The sequence below is a fragment of the Cyprinodon tularosa genome, unplaced genomic scaffold (genome assembly GCF_016077235.1).
Source record: "Cyprinodon tularosa strain WSP-4 unplaced genomic scaffold, ASM1607723v1 ctg62, whole genome shotgun sequence".
NCBI lineage: Eukaryota > Metazoa > Chordata > Actinopteri > Cyprinodontiformes > Cyprinodontidae > Cyprinodon > Cyprinodon tularosa.
In genome coordinates this window covers 1,212,113-1,231,398 of record NW_024039363.1, presented here as the reverse complement: position 1 = coordinate 1,231,398, position 19,286 = coordinate 1,212,113, and the positions used below count along the sequence as shown (strand labels likewise).

Here is a 19,286-nt window from a genome sequence, read left to right as displayed (position 1 = left end):
AAGGCTACTCCAGGACCTTGAAATGCTTTTTACAGCCACTCCTTCATTGCCCGGGCGGTGAGTTTGGGATCATTCCCAAGCTGGAAGATCCAGCCATGTTTCATCTTCAAGGATCTGAGTGATGGAAGGAGGTTTTGGCTTAAAATCTCACAATACATGGCTCTGTTCATTCTTCCCTCACAGATCAGTTTTCCTCTCCCCTTTGCGCAAACAGACCCAAAGCATGATGTTTCCTTCCCCATGCTTCACAGTAGGTATGGTGTTCTTGGGATGCAACTCTGCATTCTTCTTCCTCCATTCATCAGGTCCCTCCGTGTAGTTCTGGGATTTTTGCTCACCGGATGAGATCTTGCCTTTTGCCCCAGATCGAGGGAGATTATCAGTGGTCTTGTATGTCTTTCTGTCACCAGACGACCTCTCGGCTGGATTTCCAGTGAGAAAATGAAACTATCTGGCAAATTGAAGTGAGAGCATCAGCAGGTTTATTCAGCTTCACCGCATTCAGCTTTCTATCAAACATCCAATCTCTGCCTTAAATAGACACAGCTGATGGACTAAAGTTTAGTCACTAAACCATTACAATGAAACCATGAAATGGTTTTACCATGAAATTTAACTCCTCACTTCCATCTAAAAAACACACACATTCACCTTTTTTTAATGAAAATTTTCTGTTTTAAACTTACACCCAAACTCCATAGAAATCCCACACACTATGTGCACAGCTCGCCATACATTTTGCATGGTCTCTCCTGGAACCTATTAATGGTGTCTGGACCCTGGGGAAGCATTTGTCAAAACAACCTAGACAAAACAACACAGAAAAGACAGGCAAGTCACTTTCCTAGCACCACGCCACTTCGTCTGCGCTCACCACAGATTTTACACCAACATTTGCTAAAGTTTCTAAACAGTAACCCTTGCTTGCTCTAAACATCAATTCTCTTTTGCAACAGAAAACCACCTCAATTGTTAATGGAGAGCAGCTGTGCAGAGCCTGGAACAAACTGCTATATGCCAACCATTAAAATACAAATATTGTTAAAAAAGAAAGTCATGTCCCCCTGAAGGCGATTACACCTTAGAACTTCCCTTCAGGTTATTTTCCTAGGAGCAAGCTACTTCGTTTAATTACTCTTAACTCAAAACTTGGTAAAACTATTTGACAATTACTAAAAAGAGGAGTAAAAATGTAAAGTTTATTCCAGTGACACGACAGATAAATTGCTTTTAGTCGGAACAGCTGTGGGCTGAAGTCGTCAGCACACGATGGCATCTGGAAAATGCCATGAGGAGGAGTTAAATACACCATGTGAAGGAAGGCCATCCACCCAATCTAATCTGGCTAACATAAGTAATATACATGAATAAAAGAATAAACCTAAAAATATTAAATAAATATTTTAAAAACCTTGTGTGCAAATTGTTCTTTATGTGCAAATCTATGCTTAAAGTGCAGTGCTAAATAGTGTCCTAGTGCTAACCAAGCTGCTTTTTAATAAAGTGCAAAGGTCCCGTGCTACAAGTCATTTACATACATGTTATTTACATAGAAAATAGTCCTAAGAATGAAGACCTCTTCATTACACTTCCTTTTTCTTACAATTGCGCCAACGGTTGATTTTTTTTTTCACACGAAGCTGCTTGCCTATTGTAGAATCACTCTTCCCAGCCTGGTGCATGTCTACAATTTTCTTCCTGTGTCCTTCGACAGCCCTTTGGTCTTGCCCATGGTTGAGTTTAAAGTGTGACTATTTGAGGCTATGGACAGGTATCTTTTATACAGATAACGGGTTCAAACAGGTGCTAATAATACAAATAATGAGTGGAGGACAGAAGAGCTTCTTAAAGAATAAGCTACAGGTCTGTGAGAGCCAGAAATCTAGCTGGTTTGTGGCTGACCGAATACTTATTTTCCACCATAATTTACAAATAAATTCTTTAAAACTCCTACAATGTGATTTCCTGGATTCTCATTTTGTCTGTCCTAGTTGTAAATAAGTGTACACCTATGATGAAAATTACAGACTTCTCCCAGTATTCTATACTGTATATTCCACATGCACATTTTCCTCCTTTTGGCACCTTCTTCATCTTTCTGACAATTGAGCTGATGTAACAAGTAAATTTCTCCACAGTGAGCTCAATAAAGTCAGTCAATAAACTCAATCGATCAAGTCCTAGTTCAGCTGATATCCCCACAGTTTGTATTTAAAGAACCTTCACAAAATCTCTAAAGTGTTTAGTTGTTTTTGTATCTTTCTTAAATAATCTACTTCAACTTTTATCCTAGTTTATGGTATATTAATATATAGCTCTGACTCTTTTCTTTGTAGTTAAATATCTACTACTTAATAAAAATCTAGATTGAAGTTTAAAGCTTATTGGAAGTCTGAGAGTGCTCAAATCCAAATCAGATTTCTTCACCGTTTATGTTGTTGTTAATGCAAACATTTCCTTATTAGCCACTAAGTTTAGACTATCACCACATTTTCAGTGGTTGGCTATTTGTATATATCTCAATGATTATATAAAGATGAAACTCAGTAATGAGGCGATGCACCACCATTAATCTTCCTTAGAGAAAACACCCCCTAAGAATGGAACATGCAAAGTCTTTCCCAGCAGACTAACTGCCTGATATAACACTATAGTTGTGTGAAAGTGAATAAAATGTATCCAGCTTAACCATTTTAAAACATTTTCTTTGAAATGACTTTACTTTTACTCCTGGATCTTAATCTGACACAAGATGCTAATTATTTAATATCAATCAACATGTTTTTCTCTTTAAAATTTCTAGTGTCTGCTCCAGAGCCTCCTCAGCACCTGGAAACCTTCAAGAAGAAAGATGTTATAGAGATTCTGTCCCATAAGAAGGCTTACAATGCCTGTAAGTTTAGTTGTTGTGTTTTATGGATCAGCGTTTACAGTCTTCTCACTTTAGATTTGCTTTCTGTTTGTCATCTTACAGCTATCCTGATAGCCCACCTGAAGCTCTCTCCTGGGGACCTCCGCCAGGTACTGATGAACATGGCTGCAGACAGACTGGAAGCCGCCCACATCAAACAGCTTCTGCTGTACGCTCCTGATGCAGAGGAGGTGAAAAAATATAAAGATTACAGAGAGGACCCCAGCAAACTCAGCGAGCCGGACCAGTTCATGCTCCAGGTACAGTCCTGGCACGTTGTTTTGTTATTGCAGTTGTACTGGTGTAAATGAGCAGAGAATCATCATCATGTGGATGATCAGGGGGTTATTGTTGATGTCTGTCAGATGTTGTCTGTACCAGAGTATAACACCCGTCTGCAGAGTCTCCTCTTTAAGTGTTCACTTCAGGAGAAGACAGAGGAGCTGAGGGGAGCCTTTGATTGTATCATCAATGCCTCTATGGAGCTGAAGACCAGCAAGAAACTGGCTAAGATACTAGAGGTACCCCTTTTTTCCGGTGAATTAATCAAAACTGAAAACATGTGGAAATAGGTGTAAAACTTTTGGTAAAACACATTTTGCATAAGCAAAACTCTCATAATTAAGTCAGCTGAAGAAATACTGAACAGGGAAGAAATAATTTACATTGCCTTGCAAAGGGTTTCACATGTTTTCTTAAACATTTTCCAAGTTTTTCATGTTACAACTTCAGACCTCATTGTTTGACTAATTAGCTGTTTACTTGCTCAGATGGCTTCACTGCATCTTATGACTTTATGGAGTAAAACTGGAGCTGAATGGAAATCCTAATCAGATTTTTCTGATCTTTAGATTTAAAACTCTTTCATTTTACAATCCTGTCCTACTTTGAGTTGTGCTATGGAATCCCAATACAATACTTTGAGCTTTGTGGTTGTAATGTGGCTAAATGCAAAAAAAGTTCAAGGAGAGTATCAAAACAGTAAAGCACAGTTTGGATATTCAGTTATTATGAGTAGCTGAGAGGGTATTTTCTTTATCAATTTTCCCTAATGGCATCAATCTTTCATTTAGTTTGTGCTGGCAATGGGAAATTATTTGAATAACAGCCAACCAAAAACAAACAAGACCACAGGCTTCAAGATCAACTTTCTGACAGAGGTACTGTAATTCTAAAACAATACATTTTTGTTTGTTATAGACCTGGTTCTTCCTGGATCTTCTTATATCTTTTCTAATTTCGCTTATCCATTAAACATTCTTCTCATTTTACTTTCAGTTGAGCACAACTAAAACTGTTGATGGGAAGTCGACGTTTCTGCACATCCTGGTTAAGTCTTTGTGTCAACACTTTCCGGAAGTATTGGATTTTTCCAAAGATCTTACAATGGTCCCTCTTGCAGCAAAAGGTAAAACACCACATCAGATATTGTAATTTTGTAAAAGGAATAAACAAGATCTAAGTAACATTTTTACACCAAAAACCTTGTCAGTGAACCAAAGGACCGTGACTTCAGATGTGAATGACATAAACGCGACCATCCAGGATATCCGCTCAGCTTGTCAGAAGATGCCTGCGACTGCAGAGGATCGCTTTGCTGTTGTCATGAGTGTATCCTTCAAAAAGAATGATAATTATCTTCTTGGTAAAATGAGATGCATTGCTTCTTTGACATTAATGTGTGCAGAACTTCTTGGAAAATAGTCATCCAGCAATTCAGTCCCTGGAATCGCTCCAACAGAGAGCCATGGAAGAGTTCAGCAAGACAGCCTCATACTTTGGTGAAGATAGCAAAGCTACAACAACAGAGGCTTTCTTTGGTATATTTGCTGAGTTTATGAACAAGTTTGAGGTAAGAAATGTAGCTTTAGTCACTTCTGTTTATCAAATCTGAACTTGAAGGTGTCATTTCTCTCATTTTTTGTTTTTTGCTTTGCTAAATAAGGAATCTAAAACCTGTAGCTTTCTAAACCCATGAATGGGAAAAATATCAAAAAGCTAAATTTGAAACATGAATTGCAAAACAGAAAAAAAAAATGTGTAAATGCATACAATATTTGCATAAAAACCTCTTGAACATTTTCACCTTTTATAACTTTTATTTAGTTTGAATTGCATGTAAAGGACAAAAGGACAATTAGTAAAAAAGGCTTAAAATACAGTATGAGCTGCAATACAATGTTTTAAATCAATGAGTGCTTTTGAATGAGCATAAAGCCCAGTCCCTAGATGTGCAAAGCTGCAAAAACCAAACAAACAAAAAAATAAAAATGCTGCCTAAACTGCAGCAAATGTTGGTTCTGCAAAGACCTGACTTAAGCCTCTTAACAAAAAATGCACACTACACTTAACATATTTTTCTTTCCAAATAATCGGACCAGTATGAGTTATTTTCATGCACTACTCATTGTCTTCTTTAACTTAGAATCCCAATAAAACCATAAAAAATTCAATCTTTACAACACTCTGTACATACAATAACTTGATATAACTAAGTAAATAAGTCGATTTGGATAAAAGTGTCTCCTAAATGCATAAATATAAACATAACAGAATTTTACTTTTTGTTGTTGTTTTTCACTGCAGAGAGCTCTGAGCGATCAACAAACGACAGAAATCCCAAAGAGCCCCAGAAGCCCTCGAATGGCCTCCCCGCAGGCCTGGTAACATGCATTCACAGGTGTAACTGAGACTGAACCTTACAGCAGCTGAAACCTTTTACATACAGATTCAAACCCAATGTATGCTGAACATACACAAACCTGTGGACACAGCATCAATAAAAGAAGGAAAATGGAAGATTGGACATTTTTTCCTACGCTGAACCCCTGAACATCAGTAGTGTTCATGTTCCCTCATGCATAGAAAACAATGAAAAGGTTCTGATTTCAAACTTTATCCAGTTTTTAAGCATATCTTTACTGTCTGAACGATAGATAGTCGCTAATATGCCGCAGTTTAAGCTGTATTTCTCTAAGCACCCGTGTATTCCGGTACAATGACAATATAGGTAAAATATTTGTTGCATATCTTTGAATAAGACAATTATATTTATTAAATCTTGAATAAGGTATGAGCTTTGATTAAAACTCACTGCAATATATGATTCTGTGGAAATCACAGAAGCTGTTGAAATAGTAGACTTGTTCTCTACTTTCATCAGACGCCCACCACTCTGAATGTAACATAGGCTCTTTAACAAATGTTCCTTCCAAAGTAGTTTCTCCTAAGAACAAAACGGGAGTGTAAAAACTCAGAGCAGGCGTCCTGCAACTTTTAGATATATCCCTGGTCAAATCTCAATCAAATGGCTGAATATCCTCCTCAGTGAGCTGATTATTATTTTCTGTGTGTTAAAACAAAAGCCGACACACAATGACTGGAGTTTGACGCTGCTGGATGAAATGTCGTTTTATTTGTTGTCTGGTTAAGCCTCACTATGTGCACACTTTCTTAACGTATGCTTATGGATGATGCTTGTAATTATTGCATCCTTCTTATAGAATACAGTGTTAATGTGGGCTGCAGCTAGCTGTTTGTTTTATAGAAAATAATGCAATCTGTATACAGGGAGGATTCCAGAATTGGGATAATTTCAGTCCTAAAGTGGGCCGATGCAATGTGTGAATGTCAGAGCTCCTCTGTTAGCTACTGCAGTCATTACATTTTTACAGAGATGTATGATGTGGTGACTAAAAAGACGGAGACGGTGTAAATGATGTAAATGCTACTCCTTGGAGCACCCTATTGCTTTTTTTTTTTCATTATTCCTACATTTCCTTAATTCTGTTTTATCTAACTGGATTTTAATGTGTTTCTAGGCAGACTGTAGCAATAATTCAGTGATGTTTTTTTAGTTTAAAATAAAACAGATTTACCTTGATATTACACATAACTACAATAGCGAACTTATTCATACCCCTTGAGCTTTTTCACATTTTGTCAAAATACAATCACAAATGTTAAATGTATAGTGGAGGATTTTTGTGAATTTTGACAACCAACCCTAAAAAAAAAGCCCCTGCACAACCCTTAACCCGCTTAACCCTATTAGACGCGTGGGAGAGCATGCACAAGCCCATTTCTCCTCATGCGTGTTCTGTTTAAAAGTTGCTGTTTGCATCGCTCATACAAGCTTACTTTCCACTATGTCAGACTCATCACCGGTAAGTGAAAACCTAAACATATCACCAGAATGATTGACAATTAGAAGGACCCCTTATTTAAATGATCCACCCAGAAAAAGAACATCCTGCACTATACCTTTAATTGATATTTTTGGGACCTTATAAAACATACTAAAACAAGGTAGTGCATAACTGAGAAGTAGAAAGTATTTTGTATTTTCACATAAAAAAGTGTGGCACAAATTTATTTGCTGCCACTGTTAGTCAGTTTTGCATTTTTGTTCTTTGCCAAATAGCTCAGCCTCCCTCATTTTGGATGGGCAGCACTTGCTAAACATCAAATCTAACTGGATTTTGGTCCCAGTTTGACTAGACCCTTCCAACTTTAAATGTTTTTAACATTTCCATAATAACTCCGGGTATGGGTTAAAAAAGATAAATTCTTTTCTCATCTGATCTTTGATGCACTATTAATTTATGGCACACAGCAGATGTTTAACAGTTATATGATGATAAAGAAGGCCTATTTTATATGTTTATTTACAAAAATGTAAAAGACAAAAAAATAAATCATGTTCATGTGTTTGTGTTTGTCAAATGATATTTTTGGTTTGTTTTAACATGACAAAATGTGGAAAAATTCAAGGGGTCTAGATTTTTGCAAGGACCTGTATATAACTGCCTACCTTAGTTTTAACTGTTTGAATGCAACTGTGGAAGGAAATGTTTTAAAAGCCGTTAATGCTATTTTTAAGTGATAAAGTAATATATGCTGTTTTTGCTTGGTGACAGAATGTTGTATTTAAAGCCCTGCTCTCTATTGAAACTCTTTAAAAAATTACAACTGTATTTTTTATTGTGATAAATAAATGCAAACAATGATAAAGCGTTGAATAAAGGCTGCTTTGTTTTGATTTTTCTGTAGTAGTGTTACACCGAAGAGAATGGACACGTGTGCGTTAGCAGCGTTTTAACTTTTCTGTTTGTTTCTTTACACTGGCAAGTGGTCTGTCTGCAGAACCTCACATTAACAGGATTTTTGGTCCCCTTTTTCATCACTACTGATTTGAGCTTGGATGGCTATTCCACTTATCTTGCTTTGACTTCCTCTCATTGACTAATTTGGATGAATTTGAACATTTTACAGCAATCATTCAGCTGTTTACTGACATGTGGAAGCTCTTTCACACGCCTCCTTGTGAGGTGTAATAAATCTCTTACATTTTAACTAAACCTTGTTGTGCATGTGGAGAAAGTGGAGTTTGAACCTGATGATGTGTTGAGGAGGATTCAAGACAAGAGTCATGTTACTGGGAATGTTTTCAGGTTATTGGTGACATGGTATATTGTTTGGACAGAGTACGGACCAGGTGGTATGAGACTGCTGGACAAATTACTGAAAGGTGAGTTTATTTAACATTAAAACATCTAAAACACCGAAAGATAAAGATGGTAATGTAACTTGTGGAACAGCCGCTGTTATCACTCTCACACCTAAGATTGAAGTTAATGTTTGCTTTTATGGCATAGATTTGCAAAAGGGCACCCCATTTTACAGACTATGATTTCTGCAGTGAGAAAAATGTTAAAATGTCTGATGGCTTTAAATATTTGAATGTCAGATCGTGCTTACAGGAAGTAAAAAGAAGCAAATAAGACAAAGCACCTTCATATACGTACATCTAAAGATGCTGAATACCGTAACATATGGGATGACGTTTAAATATAAGGAAATCCATTGGTTTTTTTTTTGTTCAAAAGCAAATGTTGTTCTCTGTTTTCAACATGAAGCAAACTTTGTCGCATTTTATGCTTTCCAGATGATTTACATGCAAAGAGCTGCTGAAGGAACACCAACGACCAACATGACTCCAACTCAGAAACCTCCTTTGGGGGGCAAGACACTGGTTACTGTGGATATTGTAGTCCTGGTTGTCTACTTTCTACTGGTGCTGGCTGTTGGTTTCTGGGTAAGAAGCAGAAAAATAACTCGTATACTGCAATAACGATCTAAAAATAACATTTTTTAAATTAAGTGTATTTACCCATAATTTTAGTAGGTAAATAAGATGATTTACCAATGAAATGAGTATTTGTACTTAAAATAAGATAATTAGATAATATGCACTTGAAATAAGACAATGCAATTGTTTTTTCTTAAATGTAAATGATCTTGTTCTCACTTACCTCCTCAATTCAAGAACAAATGCACTATTTTAAGATAAAAATACTTATTTAGATTTAGATTTTCTCCAGTGTATATAATAACTAACTGGCTTTCTGCTATAAGTGATATCCAAAGGTTCAATATACAACCTTTATTTGTTAACATACTGAACCATACTGGTTTTTATCAGTAGTGTTTATCTCTCTTTTTCAGCCTATCCATTTGCAACCATTCTTAAGTTTATCTAGCTTTAAAGTATGAGTAACAGTCTGTGTTGCCTGTCCATTCTAACTGATAAAAGTCTAAAAATAGACAAATCAGGTGTGAAACAGGAAATTTTATCTTGCTAATAGCCTTTTTCCACATGATTAAAGAGTTTATAATAACAACCATATCTTGTTCATGTGGTGTAATATTTGTCTGTGCATAAAATGTATGCATTAACAAAAGTTGAAAACTTGTTTTAACCCAAATCTGTCAAGGTTTATTAAAAATGTGAAATTAATACATATTAGAATTAATGTGTTACTGAATAAATGTTTTTTTTATAATTAAATAGCACAAATTGTGCATGTGAAATTACCAATTTAAACTTGAAATAAACCAATGGGAAAACAGTCTTTAAACAAACCATCTTTGGACATAAACTGGCTCTACTATTGAATTAAATATGATTAAAATCAAATACATTTCAGCTTTTTACAAGCTAGTTTCCTCGCCTTTGAAGAAAAAGATAAGCTTAATTTTTTCTTATAAGTTGTACAGTATACATTTTTTTTTCCTAAAAGAATAAGTGCCTAATTTAGAAGAAAGCAGCCAGAGATATTAATATATTGGTTTAAGCCACATCTTACATCTATACAGGATCTAAGTTTTTCAGGATGGACAAAGTTAATAGTTTATAAGGTACGGTAAACTGGCCAATGGTCTGTAATTCTATAGCTCTTTATCAAGAACAAGGATTTCAAAACTCTTTACACTCCATTCACTTATTCACACACTGATGATGGTAAGGTACATCTGCAGACTGACAGAAATAAGGCTAACACAAAACCAGCGCCTCTGGGCCCTCTGATCAAACAATGTGGGTAAAGTGCCTTGCCTAAAAATAGAGACAAGCGGAATGCGGGCTTGACCCGACAACCATCCAATTACATGAGAAACTCCATATCCTTGGCCACCGTCACCCTAAAAAAGTCACAAAGTGACAAAATGTGAATAGTATATGTTGAGTCTGTATTTATTCTCATTAAGGTGAATAAAACCATTTTTTTATTCAGTAAGGGTACCAAACACAAAATGATTTCCTCTTGACTTAGTCTAACCTATTTTCTTTTTATTAGTCAATGTGGAGGACAAAGCGAAGTACGGTGGATGGATACTTCTTAGCTGGCAAGAGTATGACCTGGTGGCCAGTAAGTATAACACCATAAAGTCTTTTTGGATAAAAAGATCTAAGACTGATTTTCTAATTAAACTATGAGGTAAATAATGTAAAATCACTTTTATACCACAGTTTTCTTTAGTCCCCAACAGAGAAGAACTGTTTTCTTCTAAAAGGAGCAGGTCAAGTTGATCTAGATCCCCCTTTCCTCCTCTAAATTTAGGTTGGGGCTTCACTGTTTGCCAGCAACATTGGCAGCGGACATTTCATTGGTCTGGCCGGGTCAGGAGCTGCTGCAGGAATTGGAGCAATAGCCTATGAATGGAACGTAAGAGATTTTATTTAATGCAAAAAAGAAAATCTGAGCTACTATCCATTTTAACGTCTCAATATTTGTTAAAAACAAACAGGGAATGTTTATGGTGTTGCTGCTTGGATGGCTCTTCCTGCCCATTTATATCTCCTCTGGGGTGAATTTTTCACACACACACACACAAAAAAAAACAACAAATTTTAAAGGTTTTTCCATCTTTCATTGTGAAAATAATTCTTAACATCTGTCTTCTGCAGGTGACAACCATGCCTGAATATTTGCAGAAGCGCTTCGGGGGAAGAAGAACCCAGCTATTTATAGCAATCTTGTACCTGTTTGTTTACATCTTTACAAAAATATCTGTATGTCATGAATCCAAAAGGATTTGATGTGTTTTGCCGATAAATTGTAAAAATCTGAACGTATAAATTGATATTGTTGAATCTGTTGTTGTGCTGCATTCAGGTAGATATGTATGCTGGAGCTGTATTCATTAAGCTTGCTTTACAATGGAATATCTATCTGGCTGTAGTGGTGCTGCTAGCAGTGACTGCTCTCTACACAATAGCAGGTGAACCTTTTTCCTCCATCACATTCTGTAAAATGCATTCTTCTGCTCCTTACCAGCTGCATAAAGTGCTTTATTTTGTGTTCTAGGTGGCCTTGCTGCAGTTATTTACACTGATGCAGCTCAAACAGCAATCATGCTCGGAGGAGCTCTCACCCTTATGGGTTTCAGTAAGTGTGATTTCACAGATCATATCATTTTCTAACCTCTTAGTTTTTTTTATGTTTTACAGACTGTTTTTTTTTTTCTCCACTCTGAGGTTTTGCTGAGGTTGGAGGTTGGGACGCTCTGATGGAAGGATATTTCACTGCCATTCCCTCAGTCCTTGTGCCTAACTCCACCTGTGGCATCCCTCGAGATGATGCCTTTCACATATTCAGAGACCCGGTGAACTCAGACCTGCCCTGGCCTGGTGTTATCATCGGCATGTCCATCCCCTCCATGTGGTATTGGTGCTCTGATCAGGTACTGCAACAAATACTGATGTATTCTGGAATCATTCAAGCATACAGTTATTTACAAAAACCTTTTTCACATTTTTTAAGAATAAGGCAATGTTAGAAACTTGTCTTTTACTTGTAATATATTATAAAAATATATTATAAACCAATAAAAAAAACATAATTTGACAGGGATAAAAGTAACATACAATTAAAATCTAAGGAATCTTGTGTGTAACTGGGCTTTAAGTGAATCCTCTATGTCGCTTCAGTAATAAATGCAGGTCTTTAGAGTAAAAAAAAAGTAAGTTAAAAAATAGCTTAAATCAACAGGGTCACATTATTAACCTACTTTTTCAAAATATTGGTTACAAGCAACCTTTTCTCTTTCCTTCTCCTTTATAATGATTTCTGCACCCTAGTCTGTTAGCTTTAGCATCAAAGCCATGAATTGGGGTCATTAAAAGAGTCACTTGCAAGCCAAACATAATTTTAACATGCAATGCCACTAAATATTTCCTCCAAGCAATGAACAATGTTAAATCGCAGTATTGCACACATTGTTATTGTGATGGCATTTTTGAAAAATATTTACATTTCTTTATAGTAAAGTAATCTACATGTAGTTTAAGGATTTTTTCTTCAGTAAAAAAAAAAGAGATGTTTTCCGCATGAATACAGTGACCCCTTACTGTACAGCTTGAAATATTTTCAGTAATGTTGGGACAAAGTAAAACTTGCAGCTTTAAGTCTTTTCTTATGATGCCAGGATATCTTTTATTTGTTGTCAGAAGAAATTACAGCATCACAAAGTCCAAACCCATTTTTATGTACTGCAGAGGTATAATGCATGAAGGGAGGATAAATACAGTCAAGTCAGATGGTAAAGTATGTAAAAGACAAAGTAAAATATATTTGCAGCATTTAAATAGATTTTTTCTTTGTTTTTTGTTTGTTTTTGTTTTGAGCAAATAAATAAGACCAAGTGCCTGGAACATAAAAATCATCTTTGAAAATCATGTAACTTTTTGACTCGGAAAAAATTAGGCTTTTTTTTATTTTTAAAATAGTAAATGAAGATTTTTTTTAATTTATTTATGCGTCATACTGTACGTTTCTCCTGAATTTTCAGTATTATTCAGAAAAAATTCTACCACAATGATTTGTTTGCATATTTTGCCGTTCAAAAATTTTCCACTTCACAGAAGCAGTAACCTAAGAGAAGGATGCACATGTAGTTTAACTGATCATTTACCGTCTTATCAGTTAAGAGACAACACTGAGTTACAGGATTACAGTTCCCATTCAGATTCGGACTAAATAGACTGTCTCAATAAAGATCTTAGTTACTCATTCACCAAAACCTGGAAAATGAGAGGTCCCTTGGTTCTCTGCAGGTGATTGTGCAGCGCTCTCTGGCTGCTAAGACTCTGACCCATGCTAAGGGGGGCTCTCTCCTGGCAGCATACTTGAAGGTTCTTCCTTTCTTTGCAATCATGCTCCCTGGGATGATCAGCAGGATCCTCTACACAGGTACCGATTGGGATTTATAGGATCAGTCTGAATATTTCTTTTTTTTTTTTTTTACTGTATGATACTGTATATAGATGAGGTGGCTTGCGCAGACCCTGACCTGTGCGAACAGATTTGTGAGAACTCAGTGGGCTGTTCAGACATTGCTTATGCCAAACTGGTTATGGAGCTTCTCCCTGCAGGTGAGACCCTGACTCGGTTTCCCTTTTATGACGGTATGTTTTACTTTTCTGTAAACACTGGAGACATGTCTCCTTCTTGCATATCTTCCTTTTCAGGACTCCGAGGTCTCATGATGGCTGTGATGATTGCTGCTCTTATGTCCTCTCTGACCTCCATCTTCAACAGCTCCAGTACCATTTTTACTATGGACTTATGGAAGAGCTTTAGATCTCATGCTTCGGAATGGGAGCTCATGATAGTAGGGAGGTATGATGCCTACATCAAGGACAGAGCCTCAAAGTATTAACATATTCTACATCATTTTCAGAAAAGATTGAAAAGCAATTTTTGGATCTCTGTATATCTATTTTTAACATTTGTCCCCATATCTATTTTAAAGATATGATAGCTTGGACATAAGAGGTTCTGCAGAATATTAAACCTTACTGGTTTAATTTTTCCCATGAAAGTCCCAGTCATGGAGTAATTCAAAGTTTTTAAGTTTCTTTTACTAAAGAAAATTTAAAAACTGAGGCCCCTTTTACTCCCACGCTATTAAATAAAATGTGGATTTGCAGTAAAACTGCATATCGTTATAAACAGATTACCTCTACTATAAAAACATGATGGTAGTAGCATCATGCAGTGTGCATACTTTTCAGTAGCAGGTACTAAGAAGATAGTCACAGGTGATGAGACGATTTATCGTGGCTAAATAGAGGGCAAGCATTTTCGCTTTAGAGGATTTGAAACTGGGGAAGAGATTCACATAGTAGCAACACAACAGCCTTAGAAATACAGCGATATAAACAACAAAATTTATTTGATTATAAAATATTAATTTGTTAGAATGGCCTCGTTAAAGCCTTCAGAATCTGGGGTAATATTTGAAAATTTACACTATCAGCCATATTACATTCAAACACAGTTTAAGCTGCTTTGCAAATAATAATTAATGAAAAATACTTGCAGCTGTAATTGGAGTAAAATGTGGTTCCACAAAGTATTGATTCAGTGGCACTTAAAACAAAAACAAAAGTTTTTCTTTCAATGTAAAACTATGCTCTATTTTGTCTAAACTCCCAATAAAATACACACATATATTTGTGGTAATGTAATAAGGTTCAAATGGTATGAATACCTCTACATAGATTGTACTTCTAAAGCAACTTTACAAATGTGCAGTTTAACAATACTGTGATACTTAGATTATGTAACATAAACCAAATCTGCACATTGCAGGCTGTTTGTGCTCGTCCTGGTGGTGGTGTCAGTGCTCTGGATTCCTGTTGTCCAGGCCAGTCAGGGAGGCCAGCTCTTTATCTACATCCAGTCCATCAGCACCTACCTGCAGCCCCCTGTCAGCATAGTCTTCCTCATGGGTTGCTTCTGGAAGAGGGCTAATGAGAAAGTAAGAAGCTTCATCTTTGGGGTGCATTTACATATGAGCCCTCCTGATCTGATGTTTTCACAGAGTCCTCTGTCATGCAGGGTGCATTCTGGGGTCTCGCCATTGGTCTGACAGTCGGCTGCATACGCATGTTGTTGGATTTCATCTACCCTGCACCAATGTGCTTTGAGAAGGACGACAGGCCCAGTGTGTTGAAATACGTCCATTACCTCTACTTCTCCATGCTGTTGTCCTTCATCACCCTGGTTGTGGTGGTTGCAGTTAGCCTGGCCACTGAGGAGCCCAGTCCTGAGCAGGTGAAGCAGCAGCTTTTTTCTCTGCTGGTTGTCTCTGTTTACATCCATGTAAAAACAAAATATTTGCCTGTAGCGCCACTAGGTGACAATAAGTGATGCAGAGCCTAACTGGTCTACTTTTCAAACAGATAAGTCGTCTCACTTGGTTCACAAGGTTTGATCCAGTGATGCCAAAAGAAGAAGTGATCTCAGTGGAGCAGAGACATCCAGGAAGAGAGGCAGAGAGCAGAAACGGACAAGCATGCCCTCAAAGGAGAGGTATTCCTTTTCCACGCAGCTTGATCCCTCTCCTTTCAGTCTGCCCTGTTAACAGCATTTATCACTAAACCTCTACAGATTCTGCTTCATCTGAGTCCAGCACTCCCAGTCAGTCCAGGTTCATGTCTGCCATCTACTGGTTGTGTGGGATGGAGAGGCGAAAGGAGGCAGACAGCAACATTCCAGCTCCCTCTGCAACCGAGCAGATCATCTGCACTCTGGATGAAAAGCCGAGCTACAGACACCTCGTCAATACAAACCTCATCTTCTGCCTCTCTGTAACCGTCTTCATCATCGGCTACTGGGCTTGACCAAAGAAGAACCATACAATGACTTCCAAAATGTTCCTGCCCAACAGACTTTTTCAGGGTGTAACTCAGACTTCCATGCATTTTATGTTAGCTTTATGGGATGGTTTTAAAGTGGAACATGTTTTCCCACTTCTTGCTCTGAAAAGCCAAAATTGAATCCAATATAAACCAATTAAACAGTAAGCAGAAACTACCAGGGTATAATTTAATCTCAGTACAAATCTAGTTGTACTGCGAAGGCCTCAGAAATGTGTTAGATAACATTTGAGAACATCAGCAGTATGAAGACAAGGCAAGCAGGTTTGGCCTAAAAAGTTGTGGGAGCCAAGTTAGAAGGTAGCTAACAGTGCCTAACTAGGTAGCTTCAATCCTTTCTTCCATTAAATACAGGGAATCTACAGAGATATGAAAGAAGATAATGCAAGAAAATTCTATTTAACATGATATTGGACAAATTCTGTCTAGTTGGATGAGATACAAACTGTGTCAGATGTTAATTTATATAAAAAATATAAAAAAAATAAAAATAAGCTACATTATTTTCTTCCAACTTCATAATCATAGTTTAGTTTGTGCTGGGATGATAAATTGACTTAAATCATAGATCCCTTTTCCAGACATACTTAATCGGAACCACACTTAGTCAGTCAAACACACTTATTCATTCACCAGCATATGATTGGGTTCTCAGCCTGGGGCTGAGATGCAGATAAAAAAAAGCTGGAATCAAACCAACAACATTGGCTTGACTTCAAAACACCAACTCTTTCCATTTAGCCACAACTGCCCCTAAATCTAAAGGCTCTACAATCTCCATAAAATAGATTGAATTATGTGCAGATGTCATTGATTTTATAGCAGGTTAGCTAAGATGGTGAAATGATTATCTCTAAAACTCCCTTCATTTTGTTATAAGCAAACCTATACAAACAATCTCATAAATTTACATCTATTGTTGGCTTGCTCAGTTTTTTTTCTAATTTTACAGGAATATTATACATGTTTGCAAAAATAAAAGTAAAATGAAAGTAATTTATAAAAGCTCCTTTAATTTAAAAATAAGTGTATACAGTAATAATTATAAAGAGTAACGATGGTTTGTAGGTTGAAGAATCAGAGAAAAAGACAAGAAAACTAGAGAAAAAAAATAATTCACAAAAAAGGATTTTAATTTTTTTTTCTCCTGTATTGAGCTTTGATCTCAGGAGTGATTAGTTACACAAAGATGAAGATTGTCCCTTTCAACCATAAAACTTAAAGCATCAAATAGGACCTTTCCATTTAAAAATCAGTTTAGCAGACATCAAATAAAATCCTGATTAAAAATTAAACAATCAACTTTAACCTGTGTTACTCGCAACATGCAGCAATATACTCTGAACACGGCATCAGTGGAAGACAACTGCATCTCTTATTGCACCCTTCCCAAAGTATTTGGTCACTGCAACTCTAAATATGCGCTAAAGTCAAAGCTATCTTTGGGTCCTTTAGGCATTTCTCGATACCTTCCTGCATGGTGTGAACATCACATTAGGTGTGATGAATCTGCAGAAATGGGAAAGTGAAAATGCAGTTTAGTTTTATTATAAATAGGTGGCAGATTGAATTCTAATCTCCTCATCAACAAAAAAAAAAAATTATAAAACACAGCTAAAACCGCACTCATATTTTTGTCTGCAAAATAATTTCTAGCTTTGACACTTTGGCGTAAAAAGAAGAGAGGTATAAAAAAAAGTGAGATTTTTCCAGCACCCTTTTTCTTTCCTTAGTTAAGCTGCAATAAAATTGAGGTTCTTTAGGCCGTGGCTCTGAAACCCAATCTCTGAACACTCGGAAGAACACGCAGCTAAAAAAGTTCAATGTTGGAAGCGATGGCAGCACAACATTGTTGTGGTTTAAGCCACCGCTGTACAACAAGGCTTCTGGTTCAACTCCGTACAGCAGACAAAAAAAAAAAGCATCGTGAAGGTTTAACCCTGTCTTCGGTTAATGACTGAAGCTGGAGCATCTTCTACAGGGGAGTGTTCTCTGTCTCGATGTGAAGGTTTGGTTCTGGGGTGGAGATGGGCTCTTGACCAGCAGAGTCCTCCACTTGTTGCTCCTCGATCACCTTGGGGATAAAAGCTTTTCCAATCCCCTTAATAAGCAGGCCTCCTTCTACTAAAATAAAAAAAATAATAAAAACACCCCATAGGGAAAAATTAGCAAACGCATCATGACATAGAGAAAACAGCTGCACACACACACACATATCACTGCAAACTCCACACTCTTTAAGACACCAAGGACTCCTCTGCGATGTAAAAGTAATCAATACTGCTAAATAATCAATCTTGATGTTTCTTTTAAAGTTTCCTTGGTGTGTTAATCTGTAAATGCAACAAACCATTTTGCACATATCTGTGCAAGAGCCACAAAAAAAACCTGTTTAGAAGCACGTTAGTTAACACAGCAAACTGTTAGCAGACACATCCGTCCAAGCTAAACCTAAATGCAAGCATGTTAGGTGCAGACAAATGCATTAAAAACATGCCATCAGACATAAACATACAGGTGCATTTCATTAAATTTGATTATCATTACAAAGTTTATCTCTTTGCTGCCTTAAAACTGTGGAAGTTTTTTCTTCCTTGCAAAAAAACAAAAGTCTTTTGCAGCTGAAAAGATATTTTATTTTTAATTTTTTGGAATTGCTCAATATTTTACATCAGCTATATATATCCCATCAACTATGAGGAGCTTGCAGTCCCTGCTATACGGCCTCCCGCAGCATGATGCTGCCACCACCATGCTTCCCTGTGCATACGATAATCAAAGTGATGCACAGTTAGATTTCTGCCACGATCCCTGTTTTGCTTACAGGGAAACAGTTATGTTTTCACATATTTTCACATCATTAAAATTTTCATTGAGAAAGATTACATGATTTTACTTTGTTGCACAATTGTTTTCTTATGTTGATTTCTAATAAATAGTTATGGTAAATAAATAGTTAAGCCCACACAATGATGAGGAAGGCTGCTGACTTGGCAGCAATGGGTATAAGCTTCATGTTAAAGATGCTTGTTCAGGGTGACATGTCAAAACATTTCCATAGAAAGTTTAGTGAAAAGGATAAAAAAAACTATTAGTATAAAAGCTGCATATCAAACATGGATACTCCAGTCAAATTGTAGACAGAGTTTTGTTTTATGTCTTTAATATGATATTTTGATTTTATGAGAAACTTTTTTATGTATTCAAAAATTATAAGCCAAATTTCACTAAAATAAGACTAAATCATTTTAAGTTGCCTACTTACCACCTAAATAAATAAATATGAGCTTCGCTTTTCAAATCGAATTACTGAATCAAAGTAAACTTCCAATGATAACCTAATTTAGTGAAATGCACTTTATCTATGTA

The 19,286-nt window shown here is 36.5% G+C and overlaps 3 protein-coding genes across 10 annotated transcripts in view; 2 read left to right on the top strand and 1 right to left on the bottom strand.

Annotated features, from left to right (window-relative positions):
* The window catches only part of grid2ipa (glutamate receptor, ionotropic, delta 2 (Grid2) interacting protein, a), a 36,307-nt gene extending 28,383 nt beyond the window's left edge, over nt 1-7,924 (top strand). For all 3 annotated transcript variants that reach the window (XM_038307726.1, XM_038307725.1, XM_038307727.1), the window contains 8 exons: nt 2,804-2,893; nt 2,975-3,171; nt 3,277-3,432; nt 3,985-4,071; nt 4,190-4,319; nt 4,404-4,522; nt 4,599-4,763; nt 5,498-7,924. In XM_038307726.1, the coding sequence (XP_038163654.1) occupies nt 2,804-2,893; nt 2,975-3,171; nt 3,277-3,432; nt 3,985-4,071; nt 4,190-4,319; nt 4,404-4,522; nt 4,599-4,763; nt 5,498-5,578 (1,025 nt within the window). In that variant the 3' untranslated portion in view covers nt 5,579-7,924. The remainder of the gene's footprint in view (nt 1-2,803; nt 2,894-2,974; nt 3,172-3,276; nt 3,433-3,984; nt 4,072-4,189; nt 4,320-4,403; nt 4,523-4,598; nt 4,764-5,497) is intronic.
* Nucleotides 7,925-8,300: 376 nt separating this feature from the next.
* Nucleotides 8,301-19,032, top strand: slc5a11 (solute carrier family 5 member 11). 2 transcript variants are annotated; one of them, XM_038307739.1, is made up of 16 exons: nt 8,301-8,441; nt 8,859-9,008; nt 10,549-10,620; nt 10,813-10,917; nt 11,000-11,059; nt 11,160-11,264; nt 11,368-11,473; nt 11,560-11,640; nt 11,730-11,935; nt 13,308-13,443; nt 13,518-13,625; nt 13,722-13,872; nt 14,848-15,016; nt 15,097-15,312; nt 15,441-15,570; nt 15,649-19,030. In XM_038307739.1, exons 2-16 carry the CDS (start codon nt 8,859-8,861, stop codon nt 15,879-15,881), a joined length of 2,028 nt encoding a protein of 675 aa, XP_038163667.1. In that variant the 5' UTR covers nt 8,301-8,441; the 3' UTR covers nt 15,882-19,030. The 2 variants fall into 2 exon arrangements, with proteins under 2 accessions (XP_038163667.1, XP_038163666.1); XM_038307738.1 differs by having other exon boundaries at nt 13,518-13,872; nt 15,649-19,032.
* arhgap17b (Rho GTPase activating protein 17b) overlaps nt 17,030-19,286 on the bottom strand; it is a 37,591-nt gene continuing 35,334 nt past the window's right edge. For 2 of the 5 annotated variants that reach the window (XM_038307732.1, XM_038307736.1), the window contains one exon: nt 17,030-18,041. In XM_038307732.1, coding sequence (XP_038163660.1) covers nt 17,893-18,041 — 149 coding nt within the window. In that variant the 3' untranslated portion in view covers nt 17,030-17,892. The remainder of the gene's footprint in view (nt 18,042-19,286) is intronic. The other 3 variants (XM_038307733.1, XM_038307734.1, XM_038307735.1) reach the window with 3 other exon arrangements.

Coding starts and splice junctions, on each gene's coding strand:
- slc5a11 (XM_038307738.1), top strand. CDS start 8,859: ATGATTTACATGCAAAGAGCTGCTGAAGGAACACCAACGACCAACATG. Junction 11,060..11,159: donor CCATTTATATCTCCTCTGGG/GTGAATTTTTCA, acceptor TGTCTTCTGCAG/GTGACAACCATGCCTGAATA. Junction 15,313..15,440: donor AGGAGCCCAGTCCTGAGCAG/GTGAAGCAGCAG, acceptor CTTTTCAAACAG/ATAAGTCGTCTCACTTGGTT.